This window comes from Dama dama, chromosome 4, assembly GCF_033118175.1.
Source record: "Dama dama isolate Ldn47 chromosome 4, ASM3311817v1, whole genome shotgun sequence".
In the NCBI taxonomy this organism is placed as follows: Eukaryota; Metazoa; Chordata; class Mammalia; order Artiodactyla; family Cervidae; genus Dama; species Dama dama.
In genome coordinates this window covers 62,806,468-62,817,179 of record NC_083684.1, presented here as the reverse complement: position 1 = coordinate 62,817,179, position 10,712 = coordinate 62,806,468, and the positions used below count along the sequence as shown (strand labels likewise).

Sequence of the window (10,712 nt, the reverse complement as noted above, 5' to 3'; positions counted from 1 at the left end):
TGTGGATAGGTCCATTCAAAGAAAGACGAGGAGGATTTTGGTGAGCTCAGAGGGTGTCACTGAAAGGGGGCCTGTGCAGTAGATGCTGGGGTTCAGCAAGACTGCTGGTCCCAAGTAAGGGGTCATCTAGTGCAGGTGCTCACAGGACTGGCTGGTGTGAGTTCAAGGACCTGCAGGCTGTCTGCTCCCCAGAGAGACGCTGAGGCAGCAACAGCATGGAGCAGTTCAGGGGAGCTCTCAACAGTACTCTGTATGATCCTTCTTACTAGAACCACCGCGATGTCCACATAAATAAAAATGGGAGAGGAGATGCAACATAGAAATGGTGGGAAAAATATGAAGTTATGAGAGCTTTAACGGCAGTAAGGAACTAATTTCTACAGATGCCATCGCCCTCTGCTTCAAATAGTTTATCATTACCTTACCTTTCCTGCAACCTTAAATAGGTGGGAGAGGTTAATGCTGCTGATGCTTTAACCCTTCATTCATTCCACATCAATAGTAACACTGAAAAACCATTCACTTTTATTAATTAAGATACAGTAATTTGACACAGATGGAATAAAACCTTTTCCAATTGTTGTTTGATCCTTGATTAAAATACAGATTACAAGCTTCTAAAAACTGTCCTGTTTCTCTGCTGAAATGATCTGAGAATGTGATTTATATGGTTTACAAAATGGAGGCTAATTTAGTAAACATGGATGGACATTCATTATATTAATATGACTTTTCCAGAACAAGTTTTCTATACTTACATCAGATAGAAGAGAAGGGGTCCTTCCTTCAAGCGTGCCAGATAATATGCATGATTTCTCCATGTTGCTGTTATCAAAATACCTTAGATTTTCAAGAACTATCCTGGTTTTATGACTAAAAAGCAAGTGACATAATTATTGAAAACTTAGAGCAAACTTCTGTCTTACTTTGAATTATTCCCTGAAGACTTACACCACGGTGACCACCGAGGTGTTTGACATCAGTGACAAATACCTCCATTCAGAGGTTTAGTGTGTATATAACACGACTGTGTTCTTAATCTTATAAACTGGACAATAAATGTAAATGATTCCCACTTAATACAGAAGGGCGTCTCTTACCATTGGGCAACAACCATCAAAAACATAAGTTCCTATATACTATAGAAACAAATCACAGCATGTAGTAATTTGAGAGTTGAATTATTCATTTTGGTTCCTTAATAATCTCAAATAACGTTAACATAAACAAGGATACATTAATAATTATAACTCTGCAAGTATCCTCCCCTTCATCTTGTGATCCATACTAAAACATCAATTTTGTATGTGTTTTACTTATGGAATACTTGCTAAAGTGTTTCTGCTTAGAGTAATTCAACAAAAGTGGTACTAATGACATGCTTTCTAGTATGAATTCTCTGGTATTGAGTTACTTTTGATGTTTGATTAAGCAGTTTTCTACATTTATTTATTTCATTCATGTATCTTTCCAAAGAAAACACTCGTTTTTTCAAAATAGTATATTTAGGACCAAATTTTTAACCACTGATTCATTTCTAGGGTTTCTCTGCAGTATGAATTCTCTGATTGTGAGTGAGGTGATGGCTGTGAGGAAATGCTTTGCCACATTCCTTACATTTCTAACATTTCTCTGCAGTATGAACTCTCTGATGTCGAGAAAGCCCTGAACTCTGGGAAAAGGCTTTGCCACAGTGTGTACATTTATAAGGTCTCTCCCCAGTATGGATTTGCTGATGTGGACTTAAAGCTGAACTTTGCTTAAAAGTCTTGCCATATGTTGTACATTTATAAGCTCTCTCCCCAGTATGGATTCGCTGATGTCGAGTAAGAAAAAAATAACGAATGAAGGCTTTGCCACATGCTATACATTTATAAGGTCTCTCCCCAGTATGGATTCGCTGATGTCGAGTAAGAAGTGAATAATTGATAAAGGTTTTGCCACATTCTGTACATTTATAAGGTCTGTCCCCAGTATGGATTCGGTGATGTTCAGTTAAAGCTGAATGCTGCTTAAAAGCCTTGCCACATGCTGTACATTTATAAGGTCTCTCCCCAGTATGGATTCGCTGATGCTCAGTTAAAGCTGAACGCTGCTTAAAAGCCTTGCCACATGCTGTACATTTATAAGGTGTCTCCCCAGTATGTATTCGTTCATGTCGAGTAAGAAGTGAATAATTGATAAAGGCTTTGGCACATTCTGTACATTTATAAGGTCTCTCGCCAGTATGGATTCGGTGATGTACAGTTAAATCTGAACGCTGCTTAAAAGTCTTGTCACATGCTGCACATTTATAAGGTCTCTCTCCAGAATGGATTCGCTGGTGTTGAGTTAAATTTGAACTCTGCTTAAAGGCCTTGCCACATGCTGTACATTTATAAGGTCTCTCTCCAGTATGGATTCGCTGATGTTCAGTTAAAGCTGACCTTTGCTTAAAAGCCATGTCACATGCTGTACATTTATAAGGTCTCTCCCCAGTATGGATTCGCTGATGTCGACTAAGAAAAGAATAACGGATAAAGGCTTTGCCACATGCTGTACATTTGTATGGTTTCTCCCCAGCATGGATTCGCTGATGTTCAGTTAAATATGAACTCTGATTAAAGGCTTTGCCACATGCTTTACATTTGAAATCTTTCCTTCCTGTATGAATTTTCCTATGTCTACTTACATTTGATGAGTTACTAAAGACTTTTCCACATGTATTACACTTGCAATGTTTCTGCTTAGTCTGAATATTCTGCTGTTGAATAAGTTTTGAAGACTGGTTAAAAACTTTACCATAATCATAACAATTATAAGTCTTGTCTCCAATATTAATACTCTTATAAGTATTAATAGTAAGATTTGAGCTTTGATAAAATATATTCCTATACTTATTATGTTCAAAATTGTTGTCTGAAAATTGATGTCCCCGTTGTTTCATGAGATATGAGTCTTGGTCAACATTATGCCCAGTTTCATTGCATGAAGAGCTTCTCATTCCATCATGTATACTCTTGTAATTATTGGGGGTAGAGCTCCTGCTTAAGGCATTACTCATTTTGTTACACTTGGAAAGTTTTTCCACACTAATTATACCTCCATATGTATTGAACAATGATGGTTGAATAAGGTCTCTCCCATTATTATCACCATTACAGATTGTGGAACACGGAGAAAATAGTTCCTGGTTGAAGAACAAGAAACCCTTATTAAAGGATCCCTCAAATTGATTGTATTGGGAATTCTCCCGCTCATGTTTAAGTTTCTGGTTTCCAGACATGTTTGAATGTATATTTAATAGACAGCTATGCTCAGAGTATAGGTTTGAATGAGTATTTGCAGTAGAGACTAGATGACCTTCCAGATTTTCCACATTTCCTTTCAGAGAACATGTATGTTTCAAGAGATGATGTGGATCTTTGCTGACAAATATACACTTATCTGCAGATGTTGATGACTGAAATTGGTCATCTGAAATTGGTTTTTCCTTATTTGATTCACATCCTTGATTTCTTTTGGCAGTAAAGTTTACTTTATGGGAAACTGTACCAACTTGGTTGTGTCCATCATAACATGCTCTCTGCTCTTTATATGCCCTCATAGATTCCCAGTCCTTGGTTAAATGTAAATTTGCAAGGTGAAATCTTTCATATATTCCTAGCTTTGCTGTTGGGAGTAAATCTTCTAAGCCTGGGTTTTGGGTCCTCAAACCCTGGGTGTCATGAGAAGACACAGCTGAAAAATACCAAATGATAAGTTATTCTACTTACTATTCTTGGGGAATAGAGTTTACAATTTACATAAAATTGGCATACACTTGGCTAGATTAAGCCTAAGAGCGAGATAGAAGGAGTCAAGATGGCAGAGGATTCGGAAGATGTGGAGTTCATCTCTCTCCACCAAAGCATCAAGAATACATCTTGAAGTGGAAAAATTCTCACAGAGCCCTGGGGAACACGGGCAGAGGAACTTGGACACCTGAAAAGACACGAAAGAGTCCTGCTGAGCCAGGTAGGACAAGAGAGAGATGGAGGAAAGGGAAGAGGAAAAGAGGTAGGATGGGACCCGCAAAACCCTGGGGGGATCTGAAGAGAGGAGAGGTCTCCACATCCAGGGAAGCCCCTCACTGGGGGGAGTTCAGTTGGGACAGAAGGGGAGCCTCGTTCTCTGTGGGAAGAGAACACAGCAACCAGCTTGCAGTACAGAGTCAGACCTGTACGCAGGGTCCTGACCCCTGCCCAGCCCACCCAGCCTGAGAGGGTGTTCTCTGCTGCAGACAAGGGCTGGGTGCTGGAACGTGGGATTTGGAGAGCAGACCCCGGCAGAGGACTGCGGTTGGCCATGAGGAGACATCCTGACTGGATGGGAGGGACGGAAGAGCTCTGCAAATGGGATGCTTGTGGAGGAAGCCTGAACCACCAGAGAAGCAGAGCGGTGCTGTTGAGTTATGCCCGAAGGGAAGAACCTCCTTGCAACCTCTCTGCCCCTGTGCCTGTCCCTGCCTCTCCAGGCACTAGGAATGGCCCCCACCTAGGTGGGTGATCTCACGACCCCACAGCTGCTTCCTCCTCCCCAGCCTCCTCCCCACCAGGGTAGGCTCATGGGCTCCAGGGGCACCTTCAGGGCACACGCCTGTGGGTGGTCCCAATGTACAGGTGGTGCTGAAACCACAGCTGAGCCCCAAGGCCCTGCCACTAAGCCAGAAAAGCTGAGACCTCTCCTTGCATCTGTACAAACCATGGTGTTACACCCCACAACTGGCTTGGTAAACTCAGCCCCAACAGAACATCTGGATGGAAATGAGTCTCTGGCAGTCAAGACCTGTCTGGCTTTAGCAACTGTAGACGTTGTAGGCCCGCACAGGAGGCATTTGGGCCAGGTCACAGTCTACATTGCCCACATTGCACCACAGCGAGTCCAGCTCCACAATGAATGTACACCTGGGATATGACTACAGTGGATCTCTGCTGGTGACCTGGTGAAAACAACATCTGAGAGACACCAGGGTCAAGTGCCAGCATACCCATGGTTCAGGTGGGGCCAAGATCAATGCCAACACAGGGTCACAGGCGAGCTTGCACAGCACATGAAAGATGACATGCAGAGCGCTCTCCGAGAACATCCCCAGAGGAGCAACACTCAGTGGCTTCCCTCCCAGTGGGTGTGCTCCAGTCCCACTAGATCAGAAGCACCACAGATCAGAGCAGAGCTAATTTCATATCTGGGGCCTCTACTCCACCAGTCAGGAAACAGACCCCGCCACAGACAGTGAGAGCCACAGAGGAAAGGCGAAACGGACTTCAAAATCCGGGCAGGCTCTGGTCACAATAGTAACTTTCAACCCCCTCTCAAGGGCATAAGGACACAAGTCTCTGGACCACCTCACCCACCAGGGAGCAGACACCAGAGCAAGAGGAACTAGGATCTGCAGCCTGCAGAACAGAGACCACAAACACAGAACATTGGACAAGATGAGATGACAGAGGAGCATGGTGCAGAGGAGAAGTCAAGATAGAAACCTACAGGAACAACAAAGCGAGGAGCAGTTGAGCAGTGTAATGATTAATTTTTGTTTTAAGAAATCAAATTTACACACAAAATGTTTTCACAAATGCTAATGCCTACTAATTGTTTAACCCACTTACCACTCATGTTTTTATCGGAGCATGTTCTAATAGAGTCTAAAATAGTAAATGCTATTGACCTAGAACTAATCAGAAATAGATGGCATAAACGATAAAGTCCTGGGATGTTTCATAAAAACAAAGATAGATTTAATACGGTAAGAGTTCTTAACAAATCAAATGAGAAGTGAGACTTGAAAAATATGGTGAGAACACAGGGAACTCTACTCAATGCTCTGTGGTGACCTAGATGTGAAGGAAATCTAATCAAGAAGGGAAATGTGTATGTGTATCACTTATTTTTTCTGTATACAAACCTCACATAACATTGTAAAATAGCATTATTGGAACAGAAAAATTTCTTCTTAAAGATTTCTCTGTATAATCTATAAGCTTAATAGTGAAGAACAATCAGAAAAAACCACTGCGGAAATGTTCTAAACTCCCACGTCAATAATTTGTTTAAAAACTCTGTGATTTAAATAAATATATTAAAGCATTTTAGCATTAATGAATTGGGAGAAATATACTTAACACATTTAATGTTAGTTCATATAAAAAAAAGAGAAAGTGTAACATAAAATTCAGATTTGCATTCTCTCATTTTAATGAGGTGTCTTATGCAGTGAAGAAAGAATTTGAGTATGATATTTCTAAGGTCATATGTGTAGTTTCCAGTGGACTGGAAATTATATGGTAGAAAACAAAAAAACATCTGTCCCCAGTATTCCTAGAAGTTTGGAAATTTTTTCACAGATCCACCCACACACTTCTGAGTAGGGACAGAACCAGCACTTTTAAAAGGGCTTAATATAGTTACTCAGAAATATGCAGATTTCCTAAAATCTCCCCAAAATGAACGAGTTATCAGGTCATGCAGGTTGTTCCAGGCCAAGCGAAGTATTTTGGTTCTACTGCATATGTGAAAATTAATCACTGGAGAAAAATACACAAATGATAAAAAAGAATCAGGAGTGGGTCAGGAGATGACGTGACAGAATATGACAGTGACAGAAATAAACCTAGCCTAATCCAAAATCATCTCCACTGAAGCAGATCTTCTCAAACCACACGACAAAGTATGACTTCCTCCCCAATGCTTGTCCTTCTCACCTCACTTATCTGCTTCATCCGTAGACACATACCTGGGTTTATGGCTATCTCCATTCTCCTTACATCCCAGGGATCCTTCATTTGCTCCGGAAACGTGACAAGGTCCAGCTTAGAGACCACAAGACCTGTTCATCAGAAAAAGGAATATGTGTTTTCTGAGTTTTCATCAATTTCCAATTAAATATGTATTCAGGTGAGAGAGAAGTCAAGGTAGAAAGTTAAAATAGCATTAAAAAAATGATTTCACCAAATAGTTTATTGGAAGCATCTTTAAAAGACAAATGCACTGTGGGAAATATTCTAAATTCCCACCTCAATAATTTAGTTAAAAACTCTGTGAGTTAAATAAATATATTAAAGCATTTTAGCCTTAATGAATTGGTAAAAAATATACTTAACACATTCAATGTTAGTTCATATAAAAAAACAGAAACTGTAACATAAAATTCAGATTTGCATTTTCTCATTTAATTAGGTGTCTTTTGTGAAGAAAGAATTATTACGGCCTGGACTCCATCTCGGGCCTGCCTGTGCTGATCATGCTCGGCCACCTCTCCAGTGGACTCTGAAATCTCTGCTTAGTGCCTGTGGGAACGACAATGGAAGGATAAGATCCCCTCTGGACAGGGGAACCTTGAAGATCACATCCAGGTTACTCATCACCTAAGAGAAAACAGACACTTATCACCCCTGCCTCCGGACACTATCTATCAGAATGTAAGCACAGGCTTATCGGTTATTAACTGGTTGGAATGTAACGGTGGGCTTACTGATTATTAACTGTTTGAACACATAACACGTGAATGACGGGGTTATTGTGATTGTATTTAGCCTTCCTTTGTAAGCATCAAGGGATTGGGGTGGTGGGTTTGGACACGAACACATGGGGTATAAAAGATTTTCACAAATGCTGGTCAGGGCCCTTGGCTAAGAGGAGACTCTGCCTTGGGCCCTCCGGTGTAATAAACTGCACTCCACTATCTGCATTGTCCTTCTGAGTGAGTTTGTTTCCCTGAAAGCGTGGCTATCACATTTGATGCATTGGCCGGGAAGCTCCTCACTTTGAGGAGACAGGTCTCATTTGATGCCACCCCAAGGCTTTGTGACGTGAATCTCCTAGAGGGGGGAAGGCGCCTCGCCCCTCTGGAAGGATTGTGCTTTTCAACGCCTGGACCTTTCACGTCAGCAGGTAGTGGACGGCAGCAGGGGAACTGAGCGCTCAAGTGAGGAGGAACCCACCCAGCAGGGTGCAAGAGGGGGCCTGATCACCCCACTGGGAGGGACTAGAAGGAGCGGGGACCCACAGGAGCCTGGAATAGGCAGGTGGCGATTGCTTGGTACACAGGTCGACGAGCGTGCTAGGGTTTAGGAAGGAAATTTGTGATGGTCATTTAGGAGGTGTGCCCATGCCATCTCGGAGAAAATTAATACCAAGTGATCGCCAGGGGATTTTTAGGATAGGAAACTGGTCCTTGTATGCTCGTATTCTGCCCTCCCACAGGAGGTGTCCTGTCTGCTATGAAATTCTTGACCCCCTCTGAATTGTTGGGCTAGAAGGAGGGGGATACAGAAGTGAGTATGAATTGGCTTTTCCAGAGATGGCCTGGGACATGGGATATTTAATCCATCTGTGTTTTCATTCGCACCTGATCAAGCCCACCAAGGCAGAATGGACTTTAAGGGAGAAACAGTCTTGGACCATGTGATGTTCTGGTTCAGCTATGCTGACCGGCAGGGGAAGACACGCCAATCCCCCTTCTCCCTCTGGGGTCTGGCAGGTAAGGCTCTTCTCACCCCAGTTAGGAAGGAGGCAGAATGGCAATTTAAGTGTCACTGAGTGGAAATGTGAGAAGTACATAGGGTACTGAGAACTTCGGAGACAGAACGAAAAGGAAAAGTACAAGAAAGTCTGAGAAGGTAAGCAAGATGGGGGGAAGTGAATCTAAGGCAACTGTATTGGAGTGACCATTTTAAAGAAGGGATTAGGAGGAGACTATGGGGTGAAGATGAAGCCTAACGGCCTCCACATACTCTGTGAGGTCGAATGGCCCCCTATGGGAGCAGGATGGCCACCAGAGAACACCGTGAACTTAAAAATAGTGGAAGCAATCTACACAGTAGTCACAGGAGAACCAGGACACCTGGATCAACATCCATCTATTGACTCATGGCTAGGGTTAGCTTGAGACCCTCCTACTTGGACAAGGTTCTGTATCCAGAAGGGAAAGGGAAAAATATGAAGGGCACAAAATTTGACTGATGATAAAAAAGGAAATTCTACAGGATTTGGACGGGGATGACCTGACCCCTCCCCCATGCTGGATAATGACACGCCTGCCTCCCAGTGCTTCACCAGGACCGGAGGCCGCCTTAATGCCCGATCCAGGGCCAGGTGAAGTTTCTGCAACAGCCGCTGCTCCTCCGCCAGCTTTCCCGGAGTTCGTAGAGCCGCCATTAGGGCAGGCTCCGATCCCGCTGACAGAAGCCTCTGGCCAACACTTCCAGGATCCGGCTCCAACCGAACCGCTCAAGCTATACCCGCCTCTCCCGGGGAGTACTGACAAGAGAGGGAGGGAGACCTTGGAATTAAGCAGAGACTGCGCTCTGCCAGAGAGCTGGAGGGAACGAAAGAGAACAGACAAGAGACTTACAGTGCAAGCTGCTGCTCTGGGAAAGTCTATCTCGTGCCCTCCAGAAAACCTCATCTGCCCCAGGGACAGGACAGTCATTCAGCCAGTCCCAAGGGATGCCCTGGGCCCGTTACAGCCAAACCAGTGTGCCCGGTGCCGAGCTTTTGGCCACTGGAAGAATGAATGCCCTAAGGCAAGGAAGGAAGAGGAAGCTCCCACACTTGTGGGGCTTACTGACCTGGAAATTAACTAGGGCTGCCAGGGCTCAGAGATATCAGGTCCCTGAGAGACCAGGGTGACCTTAAGAGTGGGGGACCAAAACACTGACTTCATGGTGGATACAGGAGCAGACTGTCGGTAGTAACAAAACCTGTGGCACCTCTGTCCAAACAGACTACCGCTGTTACTGGGGTATCAGGAGAAGAGATGATTAAACTGTTTTGCCAGCCCAGAAAATGTGAGATGGTGGGGGTGTGGCACCAAGTGATTCCTGAATTCCTCTACATTCCTGAGTGCCCAGTACCCCTGTTGGGAAGAGACTTGCTCTCCAAACTAGGAGCACAAGTGACTTTCTCCCCTGAGGAGAGGCCCACCTTCTGGACGGACTCCATGACTTATTTGCCCTCTCTCTCAGTGCCAACCCAAGATGAGTGGAGGTTGCATGAGCCTCTGAAGGCAGACATGGGTGGGCCAGAAGAGCATGAGGGAGCTAACTCAATTATTCCCTGAGGTCTGGGTGGAAGACAACCCCCCTGCTCCCAGGCTGGCTAAACATCACGCCTCAGTGATAATGGAACTCAAACCAGGCACCATCCCGGTTAGAGAGCGCCAGTACCCGCTACGGATGGAGGCCTGAACCGGCATATTGCCCCACATCAATAGATTGAAACAAGCAGGCATTCTAGTAGAGTGCCAGTCGGCTTGGAATACGCAATCCTGCCAGTCAAAAGGGAAGGAGGACAAGACTATAGGCCTGTACAAGATCTCAGGCTAGTCAACCAGGCTACTGTGACTTTACACCCCACTGTTCCAAACCCCTATACCTTACTTAGCCTCCTCCCACCGAGGACTAAAGTTTACACTTGCCTAGATCTCAAGGATGCCTTCTTCTGCACACGCCTTGCCCCAGCGTCACAGCCCATCTTTGCCTTTGAATGGGAAGATCCAGTCGGGAGCACCAAACAACAGCTCATCTGGACTCCCCCACAAGGGGTTAAAAACTTCCCAGCCATCTTTGGGGAAGCCTTGGCTTCTGACCTGGACTCATTCCATCCGGAAGAGTATGGATGTTGGCTCCTACAATACAGGGATGACCTCCTGCTGGCTGCGGAGACCGAGGGAAAATGCTGGAAAGGGACAA

At 44.2% G+C, this 10,712-nt stretch overlaps 1 protein-coding gene across 1 annotated transcript; it reads right to left on the bottom strand.

Annotated features, from left to right (window-relative positions):
- Positions 1 to 1,621: 1,621 nt before the first annotated feature.
- Positions 1,622 to 10,216, bottom strand: LOC133055137 (zinc finger protein 501-like). Its single transcript, XM_061140589.1, has 2 exons — positions 10,156 to 10,216; positions 1,622 to 2,775 (listed from the first exon to the last, which is right to left on the bottom strand). The coding sequence occupies exons 1-2, from the start codon at positions 10,214 to 10,216 to the stop codon at positions 1,622 to 1,624; spliced, it is 1,215 nt and encodes a 404-aa protein (XP_060996572.1).
- Positions 10,217 to 10,712: the final 496 nt, after the last annotated feature.